The sequence below is a fragment of the Pantherophis guttatus genome, chromosome 1, assembly GCF_059756535.1.
Source record: "Pantherophis guttatus breed Tessera chromosome 1, ASM5975653v1, whole genome shotgun sequence".
Classification (NCBI taxonomy): Eukaryota; Metazoa; Chordata; class Lepidosauria; order Squamata; family Colubridae; genus Pantherophis; species Pantherophis guttatus.
In genome coordinates, this window is record NC_142063.1 from 316,188,077 (window position 1) to 316,214,143 (window position 26,067).

The 26,067-nt window shown below is 41.6% G+C and overlaps 1 protein-coding gene and 2 long non-coding RNA genes across 10 annotated transcripts in view; 1 reads left to right on the forward strand and 2 right to left on the reverse strand.

The window, feature by feature from the left end:
- The window catches only part of BCL11A (BCL11 transcription factor A), a 222,148-nt gene extending 216,218 nt beyond the window's left edge, over positions 1 to 5,930 (reverse strand). For 6 of the 7 annotated variants that reach the window (XM_087883296.1, XM_087883295.1, XM_087883294.1 and 3 more), the window contains exon 1: positions 1,736 to 5,654. In XM_087883296.1, coding sequence (XP_087739422.1) covers positions 1,736 to 1,790 — 55 coding nt within the window. In that variant the 5' untranslated portion in view covers positions 1,791 to 5,654. Of the gene's footprint in view, positions 1 to 1,735; positions 5,655 to 5,689 lie in introns of those variants that run through there. The other variant, XM_087883293.1, reaches the window with a different exon arrangement.
- LOC132712103 (uncharacterized) lies at positions 228 to 20,646 on the forward strand. Of its 2 annotated transcripts, none has more exons than XR_015731578.1 (2): positions 228 to 1,575; positions 11,058 to 20,646. It is a non-coding gene; the product is annotated as an uncharacterized LOC132712103 (long non-coding RNA). The 2 variants fall into 2 exon arrangements; XR_015731579.1 differs by having other exon boundaries at positions 11,087 to 20,646.
- LOC117671487 (uncharacterized) lies at positions 15,757 to 25,739 on the reverse strand. Its single transcript, XR_009622804.2, has 2 exons — positions 23,664 to 25,739; positions 15,757 to 16,071 (listed from the first exon to the last, which is right to left on the reverse strand). It is a non-coding gene; the product is annotated as an uncharacterized LOC117671487 (long non-coding RNA).
- Between the last annotated feature and the right edge of the window lie 328 nt (positions 25,740 to 26,067).

A 26,067-nucleotide genomic window follows, 5' to 3' on the forward strand; every position in this document is an offset into this window, starting at 1 on the left:
GATTATTGGGAGACAGGACCACTGAAGGCTAAAATGCAAAGTTTTTGTGCAAAACCAAAAGAAAAACCAATCTTGAAAATTAAAGGGGAAAATAGTAACAAAACACCAAAGGAAGACCACTTATTTTGCAAATATAACTTATACATTTAATGTCTTCCTTCTCTCCCCCCCCTCGGACTTTGCCCGCCCGCCTTCAACCATCTCAAGTCCAGACCAGACTTCCCTTTTGTGTTTGCAAGCAAGCACGGCTTTGCTCGAGCTTTTGTACACCGCATGCCTGGAAGGCTGAAAGACGAAACCCGAGCCATTGCAAAAATCCCTATTTTGTTTAAATAAAAAAGGAAATACAACCTTTACATCAAAATGCAATTACTGAGGTGGAAGTTCTAATTAATTGTTTAGGGGAGACTGATGCTCGCTTTCTTGTGATCAGAGCTGACACGCTGCACCTAACCTTGTATTTATTTTTACAATATCTACAAATCCTTGCATGTGTGCATGTATATATATTGTACGAATTTCTTCTCCTTCCAATACGTTTTTCTCCTAGCCTGTTTTGCTGGCAGCGACTCCGCAGCACACGCGGCGCTTGTAAACAGTCAGACACGAGATTTTTCCCAATCAAAATCCACTTCCACTTTTTTTTTTTTTTGAAAATCTTCCAAAAAATAGTACGAGAGAAAGGAGGGGAATTCCACACGCATGCATATCCACACACTCCGATCCTGCTTACATTTTTAGCTGTACGCAAGCTAACCCAAGTTTCTGCAAAGCAAGAGTTTGGGGGCTTAACGACGGAAAGAGAAAAGGAGGGGGTAAAATGAGGCTGGTAAGAGTAGGCAGTTGACGGGGGGAGGGGAGAAAAGCTAATCGTGGCGGCGCAAGAAGAGAAAAGCAGCCGATCTCCGGCCAAAAACAGACACCACGTCTGTCCCCTTCCTTGCCCTTTCCCGGTGCGGAGTTGGAGAGGAGAGAGAGAGAAAGAAAAAGGAGCGGGACATGCAGAAAAGGGTGGGGGTAGGCGATCTCTTACCGCCACTACCCCTATCTTGATGGTGGAGACAAAAGAAATGGTCCCCCCTTTCACCCCCATCTAAAAAAGGGGGGGAAATTTGCAAGGAATGAGGAAAGCGGATTTGAAAAAAAGGGAGAGTCGTCACACGACAAGGCGCTCGGAGAGCACCTAATCTGTCCGCGTGAAAATAAAAGAAAGTGCACGGATTCAACCACACACACACACACACACACATGTACCGCTTTCTTCCGTACTTTCACCCCCTCCTTTAAGCCGCCTGCCTCTTCTCTGTCCTTTGCACACACAAAAAAATGTGTATCTTTGCGTGCTTTCTTAAGTTGCAATTCATTTGTAAGCTGCAGGCGCGCGCACCCAGACACGCTCTCTTCCGGCAAAATATCTATAGAAGAATCAATGGGGGGGGAGGAGAGACAAATGGAACTTTGAGCGAGAGAGCAAGCGGCCGTAAGCGCCGAAGAACAGAAGGACCTTCTCTGAAAAGTACTGAAGGTGCTAGCGATGCAAAAGGAGAGGGAGGGGCAAGGGGCCTGAGTTTTAAGGTGAGTTGCTTTTTTGTCTTCCAATGCATTAAAAAGACGCATGCACAAACAAAGATTGAAATGTGCAAAATATAAAAAAAAAATAGTTGAATTATGATTGTTAGTTTGCAAGCGAGTGTGCTCAAAGGTAAAAGGCAGAGCGGCAAGGTGGTTTACTTACGCGAAAATTCCCGTTTGCTTAAGTGCTGGGGTTTCCCTTGCTTGCGGCGAGACATTGTGGTGTTGGTTGCTCGGGCGGGCGCGCACGGAGCTCTCTCGCTCGGATCACATCGGGAAGCGCCGGGTGAGCAAGGAAGGAGACTCCAGAGAAAATACCTTCATCAATGTCTTTTGACATCCAAAATAAATTAGAAATAATACAAAGATGGCGCGGGGAAGATGAATTGTGGGATAGCAGTCATGGCTTTTTCTTTTTCTTTTTTTCCTTTCTGTGCAAGAGAGGGAGAAACAGACAGGGGGAAAAAAGAAGAGAGAGAGAGAGAGAGAGAGATGAAAAAAATGGCAAAAGCCCCCCTGAGCTGCAAGTTCAAGTGCGGACGTGACGTCCCTACGAACTTGAACGTCAAGCGGCTGGATGGACAGAGACATACAAAACATGGGCAGGGCGAAACTGGAGGAAAGGGGAGGAGGGAAGCTGTGCGCCACGCCAATGGACAGTCATCGGGGGCTGGACATGATCAAGCAAAAGAGTGAGGGGGGAGCCGTAGCAGGGCAAGCCAATGGACAGTGGTGGGGGGAGAAGAGGGGGTTACCCTCCTAGGCACCAAGCACACGCTGCTGCTCCTCCGGAGGGAGGCGGAGTGGTAAAAGACGCGGGGAGGGAGAGGCGTGCGTAAAGGCGCGCAACAGCCCAGGAGTGACCGCAGAAAAAGGAAAGGCATGCTGGAGGAGCAAGAAGACTTGATACGAAAGAAAGTGTTCTGTAAGCCTTTAAAAAAATCAATTAGAGCCAGGAGGGAAATTTAAAGAGAAGGGAGGGGCGAGCAGAGAGAAAGGAAGAGACCGTAAAATGTAACAAGAAGTCAAATACCACTGCAAATGAGTGTTCTTATCTTCATAGAGTTGCTAGCAAATTGACGCACAATTAAAAAGCAAAGCAGCGGTAAAGAACAGACAAAAGTGAGAACATAACTACCTCACCTTTTAAGAGGTGAACACTTAAAAATTATACAAGTAGGATCAGGCCCAGAGGTTGTGCCATTATTCTCCGGACAAGCAATTACCTCGGAAGGAGCAGGTATAAAAACTATGGACAACGCTGATTATATGTCTGCTTTTAGCAACAGAGGTACACTGCCTCGAATCATGGAAGCTCTATTTGAATTAATATGGTTTACTATAGCGAAGAATAGAAGCTGGTACATTTTTTTTAAGATTAAAAACATCGTAATTCCTAAATGTTCTGTGGATTAAGACTCCCTTTTCCCCACTTGGTTGGAATCCTCGCTCCGTAAAACATACTAGTATATAACGAGAAAAATATGTAAAGATTCAACTTTATCAATTATTTGAATAGCCCTCGTTGAATTCAGTGACACTCTTGAGCAAACAGGGGCACACTCGGGTTGTAAGAATGTAATCCATTGTAAATAAATACAACTCTGTTATTAAGAGAATCTAAGGGATTTTTCATTAGACGCAGTGGAACTTGCTTCCAAAGAGATTGCATAGGATCGCAGAACTCATTTTGCCAATATGCTTGAGACCCTGGTCCTTTACAATTAATCTAAGCAAGCTGAAGGGGAGGATTGTATAACAAGCTATTAAACGCGCTGATCTTGTCTGTTAGAAAAGCTGGAACTGGGGTCAGAGAACGGAGGTTCACCTGTTGCTTTGCTGGGGGGGGGTGTCCTCCGACGAAACCTAGACGGTAGCTTTGGATACGGTGGCAGGTCGTTATTATTAAGTTTGTGAAAAAATAAGTTATAATAAGGTTTGTGAAATAAGTAATCGGAAGCCTTTCACTCACCCCCCTAACTGCACTGTCCAAAATATTTTCGGAATAAATTTAAAAGTGGGACATTTTTTGAAAAAAAAAAGAAGACCCCGTCAAAAACAAAGGGAATGTTTGTGATTATATCTATAATATCCTGAAGGGGGAACAAACACCGGGGGAGGGGGAGGAGAGAGAGAGAATTAATGGTTTGTTAAGGTAGGGGACCTATTACTGACCATGAAGGTCCTGGATTGGAGCTGGAAGGGGAAAAAACATTTATCTCCAACTCCAGGTCACAATATACAAGAGAAGGAAAGTCTAGAAAAAGGCTCCCAAGTAAAAACACCCCTTCATTTTAAGAAAAGTGAGAAGAATTATCCCCACAAGTAGTGAAAGGGAAGGAAAGTATAGGAAAAGATTCATTGAGTTTTCTCCGTGGTCAAAAAGGCCAAATAAGAATTCTGCGACGGTCTGACACATTCAGTCCCATTGAGCTGATTGAGACTCCTTCTTAGGTAATTGGCGATAGAAGGGCATACCCTGGGCTTGAGGAGGGCATGAGGGGAGGGGAGGGGAGGAAGAAGCAGCAGCAGCAGACAAGGGAACGATCACCAGCAATTAAAAACGACCACCGCCCTAATGTACGTGTGAGAAAGAGTTCCTTTTTACAGCCAAGAGGGGGAAAGAGCAGAAAAATCCCGCGCTGGGGAAAATGAACTTTCTGCTGTTCACCTTCCAACCACAAAAAGAAAGAAAGCCGCACAGAGAAGAGAAGGCTAAGCACGGTGGTGGAGGGTGGATCGGTTGAAGAGCTGAGGCGAAGGAACGGGAGGCGGGTTGGGAGACGCGAAGGGGCGAGAAGGGTTTGGCGCCAGGCTTGGGCGACGCGAGCGGAGCGGAGCGAGGTGCGGCGGCGGCCCCGTGCGTCCTTGCGGTGGGGGAGGGGCGTCTCTCGCGCGCGGGCCTTTCCCAGACTCGGCGAAGTCCGCGCGGGCAGAAGGTCCTTTCCAACGCTTCTTTCTCTCTGCCCCCTTCGCAGAGAGCGAGTACCTTTCAAACCATTCCGTTGAAGGCAATGAAAGCCAACAAAGAGAAGTGCGAAGGTGAAGCCAACGGCTTGATGTGACTCGTGCGATTATCGATTGTGTTGTGGCTTTGTTTTGCTTTTTTTTTTTTTAACGGTCTTGAATGAGAGGGCTGCCGGGGGTGGGGGGATCGATCCAGCCATTTCAACTTTGGAGGGAGCCTGCTGCCACGCGTAAGGCCCGGATCAATTCTCTCCCCTGAAAGAATCGAACTTGGCACACAACGTACACACACGCACAGGCCATCAGGCAGCCAAACTTGTGCACTTTTCGGGTCTTTCTGATTTCTAGAGGAGAAAAGTCGTGTCTGTTGGGTGCGTTTCCTCAGAAGAAAATTCTGGTATGAGAGCGCTTGCGGACAGGAACTTTTGAAAAGTGCTCGAGAGGCCGGTTAAAATCTTTAATGAATGATTCTCAATTCCGTTTCCCGCACTCATTCTTGGGCCCGGGCGTCGAATTTGTCTAATCTGCGCCCACTTGGGGCGCTCTCCTTAACGCGCCTCACGCCCAGGTCCATCTTGCGGGGGCCTACCCCTGAGTAAGACCAGCGAAGGCCAGTGGGGCTTATTCCTGAGTAAGCGTGCCCAGGATCTCAGTCACAACGCCTTCCAATAGGCACCGCTTATCTTTAAAAACCCAACTTTGACACGGGCCGCGCTTTGTCCACGCGCCGAAACAGCTGCGTCCCAACGAGTTGCGCAGAAACAGGCGCGCTCGCCTCGTTCTTGAAGGGGGGCCGTCTTGTAGGAGCTTCCACGCGGACTCGGACACACGCGCCCACTTTCTCAACAAGCTGTGTTGGGTGCAGCAAGCTACCAGTACTTGACCAGCCGACGGGCGGAACTGCCACCCATCTGTACACCACTACAAACGTTTCGACTGCAGACCTGCCCCGTTTTGAACCGAGAGTTTTCCGAGGGCAGCACAAGGCCTCGCGGGAAGGAGTGGGCATTTGTCCCCAAACACATTCTCCCGTGCTTTTCTCGCGACTATTGACGCCACTTAACAGAACTTCTGAGCAATTGGCATAGGATCAGGGTAGAATTCTTGCTGTCACCCCAACAGAACTGTTTTCTTCCAGCCAAACGCGTACCCGGAGAAGCTCAAAGACCTCCTCTTCGGTGTTCCCCTTCTCGGATACGCCTGCACAACCCCGGCCCTCCCAGAAACGATTTCTGATCCGAACAGGGAAGGAAGAGGCTCTCAGAAATCAGCAGATCGATTCCCCCTCCTAGCACTTGCGGGGCTTCAAAACATAACACCGCTTTCGCCTCGGCTCCGGAGAAAGGCAAAGGACTAGTTTCCCGAGGAATCAAACGATCCGCGGGCGAGATGGAGTGGCCGTCGGCAGCAGCGGCGCCGCCTGCGAACTAGCTGTTAATGACGCTGAATGGAAGGGGGTTCGAACTGGAACTCCCCTCCATAAGTTTCTTCTCTGGTCAAGGGAACTTTGGACAGGAAGACAGCTGAATTTCGGGCGTGCACCTGTACATGGGGGGGGGGTGATGAGGGAATCGTGGCGATTTTACTGCCAGGGAAGCCACTAGTAGCCCGCCATTCCTCGGAAGCCATGCCAAATACGGCTATTAGAAAGTTCAGTGTCTCGTTGACCTTGGTGTAATCGACTTCCCGGTAGACGCCTTGAATTCGGCGGCTCTTCCGTACCTTCGGAGGGGCAAGGCCTTTCCGGGGGAAGGGGACGTTTTGGGTGGGTGGCACTGCACCTGGCAGGCCCCGAGGTGATGCGCCTGCTGTGGTCTGTCCTGGAGAGTGAAGCAGGCCTGTGGCTGCCAGTGCCTGCAAGTCTGCTGTGAGACTCGGCTTCCCGCGCCTCCACGTACGACAAGGGCTCCCCCTAGAACCGGCAAGCGAGAGATTGCTGAGGAGAGGAGAACAGCGGGAGGAGGCAACGCCGGTTTCCTAGGTTCCCTTTGCCAGCTTTCTGTCCTCCCTGGGCTCAGCGAAAGCCACACGGAAGAAAAAGGCGCATTGAATGGGACAGCGAGCAGAGGCGCTTCCCAGCATCAACAAAATGCCTGCTCCTTTCCTTCCTTCCCATCCCACCGCAGCAACTCGGTCTCCTCCTCCTCCAGTACTACCTTCCTTGCAGTCAGTCCGAGTAGATGTTGGCGGCTGAAAAATGACACCACTTGGAGTTACCTTAATGACAACCTGAAGGTTGAAGATGAATAGTAAGATTAGATGGCAGCGAGGGGGAAAAAACCGCCCAGTAAAACAAGGAGGCTGGGATAAGATGAAAAGATCCGAGAAAGAAATCAAACCTATAGACGGGTAGTGAGATACATCCGGTAGAAAATATGGTAAGGGGAAACAGGTGGGGAAGGATTACATTGTGAAATGGGCAAAAGGGTGCAGGAAATATGACAGAAACGCAGCTAGATGCACAGCTCTGTGGTAAAAAGAAAAAGGGGAGGTAGTAAAGGCACAAAATACAACTAAAGTTATCAGTGAGCTAATATAGAAATCAGCCCCGTGGAATCAAAACAAATTCCTTCTGCTTCCAACTAAAATAGCGTCAACTTCAGTATGTTAGATGAAAGATCTTTTGATATTTTTTTCAGCATGTTTGTCTTCCAAGCAAGCATGCTTATTTGGAAAGAAGTCTTTTGAAGTCAGTGCAGCCTACTTGGAAGAAAAGTGCTTTGAATCAGAAGCAAAATGAGTATTCCAAAGAAATATATGTGCAAATCAGAGTTAAATCCATTTGGAAGTACATTTAATATACACCATTATAAAAGCAGGCAAATAATTCTGTTCTTAGGCTTATGACTGAAAATATGCTTGAAATAAGGAGCATGTGCATATTTTTGCCCCTCTATCTGGAATACTAATCGAAAGCAAGTATGTTCCTTTAAAAAAATTGAAGAGGACCTATTTTTGCTTAGACCATGTGGGGGAAAAAAACAATGAATTTACACTCTAATTATGTTTTAAAACATATTTAAAATATATATTCAGTGTGCATGAACACATTTTCTTCACACTACTGACTTACCTATAGTTAACTTGGCCATGCATTATGCATTTAGCCCAAGTTTCTGATTGCCAAGATGCCCTGAGCTATAAGCTAACCATGCAGGCAGGATTTGCCAATTCACTTGGGTAAAGCTGCCTGGTTAGTGATACAGTATGTCTCGCAAGCCCAGCTATGTAATCTGGAGCCCTGTATCCTGACTGGAATCTAGCACTGTTTGTGCTTCATTAAATTTTTCATGTTAACTATCAGTATTTTTTTTCCTTTTTTTCTGCTTTATATTACCTGTGTTTGTATGTCTTTAATTCCCAAATAAATGCCACCTAACACTCCCCCCCCCAAAAAAAATCTTACTTTCATTTTTTTTACTGTAGGAAGAAACAATTAGAAATGAGGCTTGATTGGCAAAAAAGGAAACATTAATAACATTTTATTTGGAAGACAAAATTAAGAAGGCAGTTGCAGAGACCCCCACCCCTCAGGGGCATGCTCCAGACACCTTTCTTTCTCTGTTCTACAGATATGATTGAGACAGAGTACAACACACTTGTTGGTTGTGCTAACTGAGACTGAATCCAACAATATCTTGAGACCAGAAATTCCCCAACCCTGATCAAGAGGCAAAACTGAGTTTAATATGGCTTGGGTGCTGCACAAAGAAATCGATCACAGAAACAAATGTCAACAAATGTATACATCCATTTAACCCCTTTATATCCAGAAGTCTTATCTCTATCAAGCAGGATGTGAATAAACAGGAGCATTCAGCTATTTTTCTACATTGTGAGAACATGCATAAAATGTATTTGTTGGAAATAATTTACTGCAACAGAAAAGTTGCAGTAAAATCAACCATGAATCTTGTAAGTCTTGCCACATTCAAGGAATGAGAAACTTCTGAAGGCTAATAATTTCCACTGAACTCATTGTGTATCACTTCTGAATAAACCTAAATGGCATTGGACTGCAGAACGTTTGTAATTTTAGGAATTCCATTAGCAAAGTCCTGCTCTATATATTCCTTTATGCTGTTAATAGGTGATTGGGTCAGATTCCAAAATTAATATTGTTTTTTGTATAGAAGGGACCTGCCACATAGCATGCTCATCAGTAGATACACTCTGATAAGTTGCCCCCCCCTACATTTTACAAGTCTATACATGCTCTTTCTACAATGTGTGCATGGGAATATATTAATATGTTTGGTATACATTGTGCACAGGATGCCTGGGGAGAATGCAATCTAGTCCCAAATGATGGACTTCTTAAATTCCTTATTTTACTGGGAGATGTGACACCATTGAGCTTAATTCCCTGGAGGCTATGAATAGATAGCACTTATGATCCCCTCTAATATGGGATGTCCAAGCCACAATATTTTATCAGTCTGCAATGGAATAACTGGAATGTCTCAAATATATTTTATAGGAAAGCATTTTAAACATGACTTTTCAAGACTAATATATTAACTGATTAAAATGCACTTTTAACAGGTGCCAGGTGACTTCTGTCTAACCTCCATAAGTCTATGATTATAGATCTCAGCATTGGGATTCCAAAATCTATTTAGGCTTCTTTTAAGTGCTGCCTTTTATCAGAACCTGTTTGCAGTAAGAGTTCAAATAAATTAAAGACAGCGTAATTTCAGTATTCTTCTCCCCACCCACCATCACTACCATTGGAAAAACTTTTCAAATGCGATATTTTACTTGCAAGCACATTTCTTATTCTCAGATTTGGCTACAATCTTTTTAAAGGTCCATAGGACTGAAACAAATGGTCATGTTGATTTGGAGTACAGAAGAGAAGAAATTGGTATGCTCTTACCTGTTAGTTCATTTTTTTCAAACATGGAAGATTTCTTCCTAAAAGCTTTGGTCTTGATCTCGCCTGCCTAGTAAACAAGCTAATGGATCACAGCAAGGTCTAGTGAATCTACCCAATTCTTATTTGCTGCTCATTAGTGAATCCAAGTTTCCTAAACCTATAGTTCTATATGTGGCATTAAGACTTATCTAGAAGTAAATAACTTCAAAATTTAGTAGTTTACTTCTGAGGAGGGCTTGAACTCAGATTTTCAGAGGGTAGGATTGAACTGCTTTGGAAGAAATAATCTTGTAATATTCTTTCATATATGTGTGTAGAATTGTCCCGACAGTGAAGAAAGCATGTCAAAGCAAAATTAAATTTCCCACCCTAGTGCCTTCCAAATACATTAAATTACAGTTCCCATCATTGTCAGCCACGTTTCCTCTTCACTCTCAGAAGGGTGTGATGGCTAATCACTTCCTTTCGCCAGGGTGAACCAAGAGTTTCTGTTAAAGATGGAGATCTTCAATAGCCAATTGCCTTGCAGAATTGTTGTGTGACAGATAAAATACATAAGAATCTTTATTGTTCCCCAACAGTGGCAGTGGATTGCCATAACAGGGTAGAGAAGAAATCCCTATTATTTCCAAGCAAAGATCCATGTAATAGGAGGAATCTTTTATTAAAAGATAAAAGGTTTTATAAAATAAACCTTTTATTAAAAGATCGAAAAGTGGGTAAGCAATTTGGCAGAAAAAGAGTTGCAGCAAAAGGCACTGGAGAATCCCATGCTTGCATTAGGGACATTCAGGCCAGAGGTGAGCAGCTCTGATTTGGGGGTTCTATGAGCAGGTCCTTTACCAGGAAAAGATTGCTGTATCTTCTCTTTCTGATTATTGTTTTGCCCACACACAGCAAACTCTCCCTCCAAAAACAAACACCGTGAAGGGGGAATCCCAAAAGGACCTTTCTGAGCCTTGCTTAATGGAAAGAGAGGAATCCATTATCCTGATTCAAAATGCAACTGGAAAAGACTTCATTACTGGACATAACGTCAATAGAACATCTTTTGAGGGGTCCTTGGTGCTCTTCTGAGCTTGTTTTCTTGCAGACATTTCATTACCCTAACTAGGTAACATCATCAGTGCAAGTAGTAAGGAGTGATATTTGCTGTCACTTTATATTCTGGTGGCTTGCCTGTCTGTGGGTTTTTTGCATACGGCAGTTTCAAACTGGCTCTTTCCCCCTGTTTATAGGGCATGAACCCATCAGGATGTTTAGCTAAGAGATTTTAAAAGCTGCAGTACGAAATCCTAAGGCCTTGCTTGGAGATAAGCCAACCATAGGAAAGCTTGCTTTAGGATAAATATGATGAAACATATAGACCTGTATTTATTGTTGATTTTTCTACTGTGATTTGTCACTAAATTCAATAAAAAAAAATTGCTAAAGTTTGCAGTATTCAGATCTGATCCAGACAGCATCTTTCTGTGTGGGAAGGAGATCTATTTGATTTCAAGTGGAGATTTCCTCCCAAGCTGGCCACTGGCAAGTTGGCTGCTGCAAGTTCTTCTAGAATCTAGACCCCTCTTGCAGTGTAAAGCAATCATTTCCAACCTAGTGATTTTCTGATGTTCCAATTCCAATTCCACTTTAGCCATATTGGGACTGTGTAACACTTTCCAGCCTGACAGGAGCTGAAGGGAAAAGGTTCTGGAGTTTAGAACTTGAAGCCAGTCGGCCAACAACTCTAGATTGAAAGAATATGTGCCTCCATACCAGCGGTGAAATCCTCTGAAGTCTGCTACCAATTCTGTGAATCTGTGAATCTGCTACTGAGCGCACGCTTTGCGCGCACATGCGCACGAGGCATGCCCACGCAGCACTAAAAAAGGAATATTTTGAAGCCTTCCGAGTCTGCAAAGGTAAGTAGAATAGTGAGGGGGGGAATCCACTGTGCCACACGATTTAGATTTAGATTAGGAAATTTGAGAATTCTAGCTAATATAAATAGCACATCACAGCTGATCATCACCCAGCTGATCGTCAGAAATACCAGTTCGGCTGAACTGGTAGCAGTTTTTACTACCGGTTCTCCCGAACGGGTCCGAACCGGTAGCATTTCACCCCTGCTCCATACTACATAGCTATACTTAAGGAACAGTCCCACTGGTTCAAATTGCCTATCCTTGTGTGGTTTGCCATGGAAACTGCTTCTGAAGCTGGTTTATGTATAGCTAATGAATTCCACTGAAGGAACCATCAGAAATCAAACATCGTAAGTGTAACTTTTCATGGCAACTTTTGTGCAATTACATTTTTCAATGGACTGTCCTTTTATATTCTTAAAAAGAATCTTTCAGCACATTTTGAGAAAGCATAATAAAGTTTTTATCCATCATGGCACTTTAATGGCCTAAACGGGGGGGGGGGAGTTATTCTGTTATATTTATATTATAGTTATATTCTGGAATAAAGTTATCAGCAGTATAAATACCATAATAAATAAATGAAGTTATTGAGGGTTTTTTCCGGGTCATAGATAAGGCCAGCATACAATGATAAAAGAGTAGCTGGATGTCTGGTCAGGTATAGCCAGGATGATCTGTGCAGGTATAAATAGCAGATAAGAAAAGGTCCTTGCCACTTGATCCTTTCACTGGAGATTACAGTCACTGAATTTCAGAATACAAAACAAGTGCTCCTTTACTGAGCTATTGTGAGATCAGTTCAGACATCATGCTAAGGTGTGGTTGGCCTAATCCAATTATTGAGTAAACCATAAAGATGCACACAGCATGTTAAATCATAAACCCTGGCTTACAATAGCTAGGTTTATATGACATGCAAAATCCAAACTACATTTCAGATCGGAAAATCACGTGAACCAGATTTTTGATAAATCTTCTAAAAATTTTAGACAAAGAGCTAGATTACAACTGGGATCAAGGAGAGGGAGGTTGTTGTTTCAGATAACACTGAAGAGAACAGTGTGGCATGTTTGTTGCTCAATGTCACCTCAAATACAAAGCTGCTTTTAAAAGTAATGGATCAGAAGCTGGCCCATTATCAGCAATTCATTTACCAGTTCAATCAGCTCTTATACAAGGGAGGGAGGCACAGCACCATCTTGTCCTTCATCTCAGGAATTCAAGTTGAAAAGCTTCCCAACTTTGCATTTGCTTAGGTCCAGGAGCTACAGGAAAAACAGTTGACTGAGGGAGATACAATTGCACTTTTTGGGTAACTAAGTGGTATCGCCCAAAAGAAGGCCAACCTGCTTTTTATTGTCCCAGGGAACTTTAGTTTAGTCTTTAGTTTCTGGAAGGCAGATTCTTGTTAAGCATTAAGAAAAACCTCCTATTAAGTAATCTGTCAATGGAATGCATTACTAAGGGAGGTGGGAGATCCCCTTTATTGCACTTCTTCAGATGGAGATTGGAAAGCCATCTACATGGGAAGCTTTGACTGGGATTCCTGCACAGAGCAGGAGTTTGGACTAATGAAACAAAAAAAATGTTAAAATGTTGGAATATTTATGTAATTACTTATCAAGCACATCTAAATGATATTAAAATAACCAAAATATCTTTACAATCCCCAAGGCATGTCACAACTTTTGAGCACCCCTAATGTTTGGAAATTGAAAGTTGAAAAATTTGACACACCCTAAAACTAACTGACTTTTCCAACTCTGGGATCCCTGAGCAGTGTTAGTTCTAAATTAATAAAGAAGTACAATACCCACACAAACACAAACACCAATATTTTAATGCAGTGCTGCCACCCAAGCTTTTAGGTTTGTTTTTGGTGGGGGGGGGTTGTTGTTGTTTTTTTTGGTGTGGGATTGTGCCTTACCCACTATGTCCCCATAATATGCTTGTAAAGTAGATTGAACTAAGAGATAGTAGCTAAAACCCATGAGTTTTATCACTGAGAGGGAATTGTATAGAGAGTTTTCCACCTTATGCCTTACAAAATTGTTCTGCTCTCCAGACATATCCTTTGATCCCTATCAGTAACTGTTAATAAAGCCAGTGCCAAGGAATTGTAGGAAATGTAGTTCAAAACATGTGGAAAACACCATGTTGCCACTCTATACTACACTATTCTAATGCCAGCAGCACAATAAATTTAAAAAGCAACATAATATATAATACATTTGCATAACAGAATCACCAAGCTAAATGCAGCCTCCCAGCCATGGATAGTAGCTTGCCAGGAGCTTAATACAGACCATGTATTTATTCATTCACTTGCTTTGTCCTGCATGATGAAGCTACATTTAGCTTGATGGGTCACACATCAGGCAGATCTCTGATTCAACACTTGGAACTGCCTGTTTGTGCTTCCATGATATCTATCTTAAAGAATTAGATATTTCAATATCAAATTGAAATTCAGGGTGATAATGTTGACCTCACTTACTCAAGCAGAGATTTAGAATTCTCCCTAAGTATTTGTTCCTGCAACATGTGCACTGACATTATAAAAAATAATGCAATTATATTTATAATGAAAGAAAATGCTTAGCTGCCTTTAAGAAACAGCTGTATATCCAAATTCTGTTCTTTAAAATAAGGGTTTTAATGTACTGGGTTAAACCCTTATGTGTGTATTTGAGAAGAATGCTGACATACATGTATTACAATTAAAAGTGGTAATAAAAAACTTTTTATGATATGAGTTGTTTCAGGCTTCCTTAAATTGATTCCATTCAGAGGTTTTTGCCTACACTTTTCATCATACCTAATAAGGCTCTTCTTGAAACTATAGCCAAAACATCCAGGCTTGACATGAGGGGTCCTTGGTCCTCTTTGAGCTGGGTTGTTTTCTTGCAGATGTTTCATTACTCAAACTACATAATATCAATGCACTGATTATGTTACCTAGTTTGGGTAATGAAACATCTACAAGGAAACAACCCAGCTCAGGGAGAACCACAGACCCCTCATTGTAAGAATCATATAATAAATCAATTCCCTTCCCCCTCCCCCATCCACCTTTAAATTCAGGTAATTTTTTTATTATTATTAGCCACTCTAAAAATAACTAGATTATCAATCATTAAAGGACTCCTTCAACAAAAACAAAATTGTACATTATCTTCCAACACAGCCCTGTGAAGTTGTTTATTCACTGGGCTGCAAGGCTGAAAATCTGATGCAAATTCTCCTAAGTCAAAGGCCTGATGCATATGACCAACTTGCTTCGCCCACAAGTGGGCCACTGACCAGTCCTTGAAAGCAGGAATGCGCAGCACTATCTTCTACTTTACAGGAATGTTTTCTGGCTTATGCCAACTCAAGTAATGCTTGCTGCACTTCATTTCACTGCAGGCAGGCCTCTCCATTCGAGCTGCTGGCAGGAAAGGTACCTCCCCACCTCCTCTCAATGGTCACTGCCTCTGCAGTGACTTTTTTTTAACAAGTGGAACAATGAAAAAGTGGGCTTTTCTTGTTTTGTACAAGTTCACGGATGGAACAGGTAAAGGATGGACTTTTTTTAAAAAAAGGGACAGAGTTTTGACAGGAAAAAAAAGGTAAAACAGAAATCTTTTTATCCTTTTCTTTTTAACCTTCTAGGAGAAGAATGTTTTAAAAAACAGGAGCTGCAGTAATGGCAGCCTGAAGGCTGTTTGGAAGAGAGAACATCAGGCCTTCACCTTGGCCAAAGCTGAGGCAGAGTTTGAAATCCAGAAGGGGTTTCTTAAGCCAACTTCATTTTCAGCCAGTTTATGCATGGGAGACAAGCAGCTTAAGGCTGCAGTGCGGAAAAGCCTTAATACCAAAATTCTTGACACTCCTGGCACTCAACAGTTGTGAAAAATTGTTCAGTCTCTAACCATAGAGCAGCTTTTCTCAGATCTCTGCAGCAGACTGAAGCTATAAGGTATGCTTGCTTTTTTTATTTTTTATTTTTAAATAATTTTAAACTATCTATTTTATTTATGCGTTTGTTTATTAAATTTGTTTGCCACCTGTCTTGTTGCAAGGCAACTTTGGGCAGCTTACATCATCGTGTTAGCTAACCAGGGCCATAAATTTGAGATGGGTGGCTATATAAATTAAACAAATAAGAAAACAAATAAGAAAGAATTGGTGCAAACATGCAACCTGCTAGAATCCAGTAACTTCTTATAACTGTAGTTCTAATATTGTTGCAAAAAATAGGTATGTAAATCCATTTGTGGGTCATTATATATGACTGATGAGTTATGTTCAGATTTTATTTAATTTTTACTCCTCTGTCACACCAGTCAGTAAAATTAAACTGATATGGAAGTTATTGACATTAGAAGAAATCTATTAACTGTAGGAAGTTTTGTTAATAAAATCAATAATAAAACCAAGTACGACATTAGAAGCTGTAGTTCTTTAATGTCTAGAGTTCTATGGGTTGCCCAATCTAATGTAACTTTTCCTCATAATCTTTTTCATCAGATTTTATCTCCCCCTTCAGTTCTACAATAATCTTAAACTATGACTGGATCATACATTTCATCACAGGTATTACAATATTCAGGATTTTGTTGTTTTTCCAGTGTCCAACAGACCTTTTTTTAGTAGCAGTTGCTCAGCAAATCACATTTTTCTTCAAGTAATCCTCCCAAATTCCAAGGTTCTTGAAGAACAGATTTTCTTCCTAAGTGCTTCTTGCCTGCAAGATGACTGGTAGAAGAAGATTGTCAGGTCAAGGGAGTAATTCAGACTTTTTCAAACACCAATATATTTAGATTACACTTTCTACATTTAGAAATTGAAGCTAATCTATATGTCTGGAGACAAGGAGGGTCTAACTTTGCTTACTAAGAACTGTACCTCTGTAACTTTTCTTTGTTCAAAGAAGTCGAGCGCTTGCCAGATATGATGTTTGTAAGTACACAACACGTTTTTTAAATCACAAAAACCGGATTTGCATAAATTGGTAAGGCAAAACCACCAGTCCTCATCATGGCTTAGTGCATACATCCTGCTAAACTCTGTGTGCATGTAGGGGTTTCATTAAGATGTGCGGGCTTCAACTCAGAACTCACAATTGAAAGACCACATACCTTAAAGTTGTCAAATGTGAAAAAAACTGCACTAAAATATTTAGATTTAAATGGAAGGATTAAATGGCCAAACAGACATTTTTTAAAAGGCTCAATTTTCCTTTTGAGAAAGGGAGAGCAGGATCAGGGACAAAATGTAATGGTTCTTAAAAAAAATTAAAAAAAAAGCTCTAAGAGGCAAATTTCCACAAATGCAGCTTTTTTCTCATCTCTGTGCAACATGCTGCATTTAGCACCGTGAAACTGCTTCTCCTGAACTATGTGGGTCTTTGGACAGTCATCACCCTCCCAGCATTGTGGGAATCTTTGAGGGAGGGGCAAGAGAATAGCAAAAGCAAACTGTTTTGGATCTTGTCTTTTCCAGTTAGGATAAAACCTGAATCCAACTCTTTAAAGAGGACAGAATTGAAGATTTGCTCTGAGTAAAGGAGAAATTCTTCTGAATTTCAGAAATCTTCATGCACATGGCAGACTAGAATTTGTATCTTGTTGAAGGCTGTAGCTAAAGGCAAACAGCACAACCCCAGTGAGCAATCTCTGTCGGATGCCATTTCTTTTCTTCTGGGACTGTAACCTCTTTAACATTTATACACATACGGAATGTGACTGGGCTAATTATCGTCTTGGAAATTCTTGGCGTTTGTTGCATGACACTTTTGGCAAAAATCATGCACTTCGGGTTTCTCAGCTCTTATCTACTGCAACTTCTAATGCAAAATGGAGCAGAGGGAGATGCTTGGTAAATAAATTTCATGGCGCAGGTTTTACAAAGATTAGCAATGTATTTGAGCAACTGCTTGGGTATGATCTCTTCATTTTTTTCCCCTTTAAAGCAGAGGATCTATATTTTGCAGTTACCTTTCCTGACTGTAAAGCAATCACGGAAAACTGCAGGAGGCCCCATAAATATGCAAATCGCCGAGAGATAACTGGTTTCAATGGTTCCGCCTTCAAGTAGAAGGATGCCAGCCAAAGCACTTCCATTCTGAGTAATTTATATGTCAGTGGTGCCCCCTGCTGTATTCACAAGCTGTCCACGGAAGAGGAGGCAAAGCGTTATGTGAAAAAACCTCTTTCAAATCTAAGATCCATCAGTATTTTTGTCACAAAATGTTATTTTCAGAAGGAACAGAACATAAGTATAAAAATTGGCTTAGTCCAAAATGCTAGGGAAGGGAAAAAGTACAAAGAAATTTACCAGAAGGGGATCTCTATGAAGTTATGTGAGGAAACTAAAAGCCCTTATTCAATCTACCCATCCTCTATGTTACAAAATTTATTTACAAGCTAATTTGCATTTATTAAAAAAACACGTCACTATATTCAGATCAACGGGAAAGATCTATAGTATATTATGATTGCCTTTAAATTACAGGTTCAGCCAATATATTTGCATATTAACCTAGTCACTTTTAAGGTTGTCTTAGCTGTCCAGCCCTACAAGAAATAAAACTTCTTCCCCTTCACTATTTCTCAATCTCTCTGTCTAATGTACCTGCTCGTAAAAATCTAGCTGTATTTGCCCATGGCGCCATAATCTCATTACTGCTAAAACAAATTAAAGGCTATATCTTTTTATTTTTATAGCCCAAGACTGGATTGGTTGATTTTGGTCATTTGCTCTTGTATTAGCGAGAAATTTAAATAACACTTCTGTTTGTTGCCCTAATGATGTATATTGGAAAGATAGAATATAAACAAGAGACAAAAATTCTGAGCCATTCCCTTTCTCTGCTTTCCTCTGGCGAGCCATTAATAGAAGTTTGTTTATCAATATAAAATTTTGCAGGTCATTATTCCAAAAGATTTTGGGGGGGGGAACAGCATTTACACAGCTATCTTATCTAAGAGTAAAGGATATAAGCAGATTTGCAATAACTTTTGTCTCTGATGCTCTATAGTGCAGTGCTCTCCACACATCACAGAGTATCACAATATCATTCACACCCTTGACGGTCTATTGAAGACATAATATCCATTTTAAAAATTGCCTGAAATGTATTAACATGACGCCGCCATCTAATGGATCAGGAGGCATCCTCCTCTTTATCAAATAATAAAAATTGTTATAGGCCAGTCTATCATGTCATTTTACACCCTCATCTAGGAGGATTGTTTTATGTATGTGTAGCTTTTTTTAAAAAACAACAACATTACAGCTAAGAACAAGACTGGGGAGAAAAGGATGGAAAGAGAATGACATTATAAGATGCTTAAATATTTAACTTCTAAACTCCCTACTGAGAGCACAGGTCTGCATGGGACAAAGGTAACAATAAGCACTGAAAATTCTGAGTTCTTTTCCTCCTCAACTGTACATATTGCCTTGTTCACTGTTGTTTGCTTAATCCTGCTCTGAACAAACCACAATTGGCTAAAACTAGGCCACAAACCAGTTAATAGGACTCCAAAACACACCAAGCCAAAACTAAACAAGCCACATGATATCTTAATATATTCATAGGCCTAGCTTGCTTTCTGAGTGATGGATAAGATTGAGAGACTCCACAATTCTGGCTCCTCTTTGACATCTACCATGCTTCTTAAAAACATTTTTCTATGAAAACAAAAGGCATTTTTCTGAAGGGGGTATGAGAATCATTCCAAATACAGTATTTGCTTTTCAAGTGATGCACCTCTGGATTCAAGCAAACACCAAGAAATAAAAGGGTCAGCTAATTGAAATACCATTGAATAGACAACTGGCATATAATTGTGCATAGGTACAATTATCATTTACATGGAATGATAGGTGCATTTTTTTTTTGATACCATCTCAAAACCAGCATTTCTTCATGTATCTTCTAAGATGATGCTCACCAAGTGATATGCATTTCAAATATTTTTATTTGAAATATTTTAGGGCTTTACCATCCCAAAGCCAGAGAAAATGTACTATTAAATGACTGTATCTGATGTTAAGAATTACTTCATACACAAATTCTTCAAGTATTATGGAAGTCCTGCGGAAGGATGTTCTATTGGTTCAGGGCATTCAAATAGATTCTTCAAGATGATTTAGTATAGCCAAAACAATGTGTTTATAGTATACGATCTTGATAAAAACTGTCAACAACTTTTCCAAATTAGAACTGCTCTTAGAATAAAGTCCAAGATCTATGAAATGTTCCCCCCCCCCAAAAAATCTGATCTTTTTAGAATTTCACTGTTATTTATTGCTATTTTTATGCAGTATTTATTGCCATTCCTATAGCAAATTATTATTGCCTGGTTTATTGTGCTTTCCCTCCTATTGGCTTTTACACATTTTAATTAGGATCAATGTATTCTGCCCAGAGAAGCATGATTATTGAAGACCAATAAATAAATACCAATATCCAGTATAACCATTGTGCAACTAAAGTTATATGAACTGGTTTTGTTCTGGTTTTTACCATTCTTGAATATGTGGACAGCTGCACTTTGTTTTAGCTTCAAGCATTTTTTATTTAGAATCAAAAAAAGCAGAAGTACACTTTGGAGATAACCATAATGTGAGAAAAAGTAACTAAGTACAATATAATATCAAAAATAGCTAACAATTAAAAAATCATAGTTTTCCAAATTATTGAAAATGGAATGGCAAGATAAAATCCATTAGGGCAAACAAAACATAATTGCCGCCATACCTACATTCCAGGTGGATCTCCTACCTCCATTTTTCCACCCCACCCCAAGTTCCATTGCAGGGAATGATTATTAGAGAAAACAAACATTGCAAGTTAGTATTCTCAACCTCCCCCTCTCTCCAAAATAATGCCACCTACCTCCTGTCCCTCACTTTTCAGAATTGCATACAGCTATTCAATCTAGAGGCTGCTTGATATTATCTGTATCTGTGAGCTGTCAGTGAGAGCTGCATATTAAAACATCTGAGCAGTTCTATCCAGCTAGGATGATCATTTAATTCCAAATTCATTAACCCCTATTATGCAGTCCTCAAGTCTAACCTACAATGGCTGCCATTTGATCTCAGAAGAGCTAGAAGTCCTACTTTGGAACTGTATCTGGCTGGGAATTTAAAAATATGTTTCATGTAAATCATGGCAGTTGTTGATCTGTACATTTGCATCTGTACATTTGTTCATGGGCAGATGGTATTAAAAATGGGTCTGCTTGCAGAAATTCTAAAAGGAAGAGTCAGAACAAGGGAACGTACTGCATTCTAGTGATGCAATCCTTTCACAAACCTGAGTCATATTACAAAAGGTAACTGGTTGATTGAAATCCTACGTATGCCATAAAAGGAAACCAGCCTGTACAAGCCAACTAAGGGCTGTCATCTAATTACAAACATTCTGGTTGATTTGTTGTATGAATTTTAATAAAATTTGTGACCTGGCTTCATCTTGCCTTGGAATAAAACTGGATTCACAGAGTTAGGTTGCAAGCCTTTTAATAATTGGTTGTTGACTAAACCTCATTTTGCTTGTTCAATACCTCACGCTAAACCTTTAATCATGGTTTACAAACCATACTAGCTGAGTTTACACACTGTGACCAGAGAGACCCAAACAAACCACATTATGGCATAGCATGGTCTAGAAATTCCAAATGAAAGGTGAGAAGTAAATCTAGTAAATAAATACATGAAGCCAATCTAAAAGCCTTGCAAAACTCAAATGGCTATGTTTATGAATTGACATGTGCAGGCTTTTAATGTGCACAAATGGGTATATGAACAAATCAATAAAGGAATCTTATTTGCTAGCAGCGTTTCACAAATGTTCATGGAAGAAGTTATGCCATGATGTAACAGGTTCCTTTGGAATTCTCAAACCGAAACTTGTGCAAGAATGTAATCTCTGCAGCTAAAACAGTGTAAAGAAAACTTCTCATGAGCAGAGAAGTCTATCAGATGTTAATATAAAAATAGAACTCTTCAATTCTACGTATTTGAAAGTAGTAGTATATATTTAACCTATCCTGATTACTAAATCTTTCAGACCTAATCCAAATCTAAAATGCTAGTAATTGGTGCCTAAGAGGAATCCAATTCATAAATATGTGAATTGTAACAGAACTGAATTGTACAGGTACTGTACAATTGTACTGTATGAAAATACAGTCCATTTTTGTTTCCTAATCATCTTAAATCTGATCCATCTATACACAAAACACACCCTTCTTTGTCATTCTTGCAATCTGCAGATGCCATCAACATATTCAGTGTATATGCAAGTGTGAGCTTGTGCACACAAGAGAATCCTTTTTTTTTCCAGGCACACTGCTAAAGAAAGATGTGAGTGGTCTCTCCCTCCATCCTTCCCCTCTCATTCTGTCTCTTTAATGTAGCCAAATAACAATTTTAGCATTCAGATGAAGTGATTTCATTCTCAGACTGCTTTTTCTATTAGATTTGATTTTGAGAAGCCCCAGTGGGTGCCTCCAAGGCAAAAAGCTATCTTTGAGGCAGCCACAGATTCAATAGCAGCCTGAGCTAACCTTGACCTTTGCCTCTAGACCCTGTTCCATCTGGTGCAAGCCTAGGGTTTTCCTTCCCCCAGGCCGCAGAGTCCTCCTCCTCCTCCTCCTGGCTTCACAGTCAACATTGATCAAGGCAGAATCCAATGCACCCCCCTCTGCTTTATTCCTCCTCTCCTCCCTTTCTTTTTTCCAAGGGCTCGGGCAATGTGTGCAAAGAACACCACATTTCAATATATGGAAATGATCCAGCTTCTTATGCAACCATAAATCTACTTGTGATGTGATCCCCCCTCACCTCTGAGAAATCTTCCTTTCTACCATTCCTTCCTCCTACAACCTCCCCCCCTCCCCATAGGATTTGGTATTATAAGCTATTCATGACATACTTCCACCCCACCACCACTCGGGAGAAAATAGCAAAAAGCTTTTTGGCAGGCAGAATCCACTGTCCAGCAAACTGCATTGCATTTTATTGCATTCATCCCACCTGCTCTAACCTTAAATGTTTTTTTATATAATTCCACCCACTCTACTTTGCTCTTAGAAATGTTGCTTGCTTATTTGTTTACTTGTTTTAAGAACTGGGAATGAGAAGAAAACTGAACCAGTTGGGGGGGGGAGTTATTTTAAAATTGCAAATTATTTATGCAGTCCAATTTGATGTGAGCTCAAACTGCCAAAAGTCTTGTTTAAATGCAAATGTTTTTTATTATCAACTTGCCAACAGGACTGCATTTTCAAAAGGAAGTCTTCAGGATAACCTGGCTTGTCCTCAAAAAAGTATGTAAAAAGAGTATACTTTCTTTAAAACCAGGCCCACTATGTTAGGTGTTTAGGATTTCAGTTGAAGACAGACTGAATATCTATGCAGAACTTCAGCTGGACTGAATCTCAGGTAAACTTGTACAAAGAAGCCAGCAACAGGATGGAAATCTATTTACACTTACCTGGAAATAAAAGCCATTGAATTTAGTAGGCTTTACTTTCAAGTAGACACACACAAAGCCGGACATTCATGTAAATAACAATTTAATAGTGAATCTACAATAAAAGAACGTTAAAAATTAAATTTCTAAAATTGTAACTACTGGACTCTAAAAGGAAGACATAAAAGCACTTGATGCTGCTAAATAATCGTTTGAACAACTCTTGTATTTCCACTGCCACGCAAGAAAAAAAAATATAACGTCAGACCCACCCACCCCCGTCCCCAAATATTCTCTATAATATGATTAAAAATCCCCATACAGCTAAACTCTCATTTAGGAGGGATGAGAACGAGAATAAACGGAACCAATTCACGAGTAACGGGGCGGCCTTTTAAAGGTGGTGACCTCGCACCCTGCTCAGAAACGAGCCCCTACGAAGCACCCGCGTGGGGCTCCTCAAACGTTCCGGCTCCCGATCCTTGTTCCCACAAGAAATGCGCCCTTGCCTATTTGAAAGCAAACCCAGCCTTACTCCCGAGGAAACGAACAGAAAGCTCGCGGCCGTCCTTACACGGGGATCTGCCCTAGCTTAAAAAAGCCGGCGCCCGCTTCCAGGAGAAGCTACCGGCGAAACTCGCTAAGGTTTACTCCCGAGTAAACCCACCGCGCCCAGGCTAAAGGCGCCCTCCGCCCAAGGTCAAATGGCAGCGACTTCTGAAGGGCTTCCTTCCGAGGAAAGGCGGGTAAGCTGGGGCTAAACAACGTCTGGATTTCTCTGTGCGAAAAGACACAAAGGAGGACGGGCGAAGGAAGGTGGGAAGAAATTTACAAGCGGCTTCCTTGGCGAGCCCACCTGTCTCCGCCATTCAGCCTTCGCCCTCTTCCTCCTCCTCCTTTCCGAGATCAGGCCGGCCTCACTTCTTCGGCCGCACGTGAAGCTAATCCCACCACACTTCCTCCTGGGAAATCGTAGTGTAAAGATGTAGTAGAAGAAAGGAGGGAAAAAAGGGGGGGGGGAAATGCGATGTCACGTGGGAGTCACCCTGGCCAGGCGCAGCGGTGGCGGCGGCGGCGGCTGCAATAGCAACTCCTGGAAGAAAATTGCCTTGCTGGCCGCTTGGGCGCATTTCAATATATGGAAATGACCAGCGGCTCCTGCAATAAATCAACACTTTTGTCATTCTCTCTCTCTCTCTCTCCCCCCCCCCCCCATTTCTCCTTCACTTTCCTTATTTTCTTTCCTCTCTGATCTTTCTCGCGCGCAAACACGTTCCCCCTCCCCCCGCCTTTTTTTTTTTTTTTTTTTTTGCTTTGCTCTGGAATTGCAGCAGCCGGCTCTTGGTATTTCTAAATTCCCATTTAATTCATCTTGACTGTGCAATTTGCTGTTGCTGAATTTTCAGAGCCGTCGGTCTTAAAACAGCCGCATTTTTATCGCCAAGAATGCGCGGCTACCTTTTATGAATAATTATTCTAAAAGGTTGCATTGTTCGACGGGAGAGTTGCTGGTCCTTTCCGCAGCCTTATAATTGCAAAACTTGCGTAGGGGGCGAGCTGCAAATTGCGGACCCCCAACCGCAAGCCAAAAAAAAAAAAAAAAAAAATCATTTCGTTCTTCTGTGTGCGTCGCGTTTGCAATATTTGCTCTGACATTCCTGCGCAGGACAAGCTTTTCAGGATCGTTTTACTTTTACGGATTAGCCTTGCGCTTGGAGTGCGCATTTGTGTGCCTGCTTTGAAGCGTCGAAAAGCGAGGAGGAGGCGGCGCTCTTTTTTTAATTGCTGGCGCACCGCACGGCGGAAGGCGACAGGGACGAGGGCGCTCTTAACTTTTCTAACTGCAGTAAACGCAACCGGCGTTTTGAACGGAAACGCTTTTCTCTGATCCTGAAGCCGCCTTCGATTGGAGTCGTTTAGACTAACCGCTCGGCTCCTCCTCCCCCACATCGCGTACTTAATGTTTAATTTGCTTTCATGGTTTCTGCTTTTCTTCACCGCTGACGCGAAGGCAGTCGTTAGCCAAAGCAAGACAGAATCGCGCGCGATATAAAGATGTTGATTTGGATTGGAAAGGAAAAAGACAGAGAGAACAGAGAGGAACGTTTGGGATAAATAGGGTAGGGTAGGATGAGGAAGGGACCTTGGAGGTCTTCTAGTCCAGCCCCTGCTCAAGCAGGACAACCTATACCATTTCAGATAAGAGACTGTCTAGTTTCTTCTTAAAAACCTCCAGTGATGGAGCACCCATGATTTCTGAAGGCATGCTGTTCCACTGGTTAATTGTCCTTATTGTTAGGAAGTTTCTCCTTAATTCCAGGTTGCTTCTCTCTTTGATTAGTTTCCAACCATTGTTTCTTGTCCTTCCCTCTGGTGCTTTGGAGAATAATTTGATCCCCTCTTTGTGGCAGTCCCTCAAACAGTTTGGTGTAGTGGTTAAAGCATCAGCTAGAAACGGTGATGGTTTAGGCATCACCTAAACAGAACAATCAACCAATGGAACAGAAGTTGCCTTCAGAAGCTGTGGGAGCTTCATCACTTGAGACTTTCAAGAAAAGATTGGACTGCCATTTGTCAGAAATGGTGTAGGATCTCCTGCTTGAGGGGGGGTTGGAATAGATGACCTATAGGGTCCCTTCCAACTCTGTTAAACTGTAATAGGCACAATCACTAGGAGTCAACACTGACTCGAAGACAATCCCTATCTCCCCCCCCCCCAAAAAAAAGGTTAGACTAAGGGAACTGTGGGAGCCAAAATTCTTCCTCTACACATCAAAGCTAACTTAGGCCTTACTTGAAATGATGCCCTCTAGATATTTTTGAATACATCTCCCATTAGCCACAGCAAATATGAAAAATGTTTGAGGATGAGGGGGCTGTAATCTAGAAGATCTACAGGAATTTACATCTAGTCTGTTGGAAGACTAGCCGATGGCAACTAGAATAAAGAAAACATACTAAACTGAATCAAGGCTTGCTTTATATATGCATGGCTATATTTAGAATTTCTCTCCAGTCTTGATTTTTGGTAACTGGCAACCAGGAATTTGCATCTGGGAGATAAAAACTATAAAGGAGATGGAAGGAACTCTGTTCTAGTTGCAAGAGTGAGATGCTGGAGATGTACCAAAAGATCTCTGGACTACGGTTTTCTTTTCCAGACCTTGGAGCTTGTTAAAAACTGTTAGTAACTGCAACTGTGACTTGCAATTGATGCTTTGCTACACAATTTTCAGGCTTTCCCTTTTTAATTTTCTTTT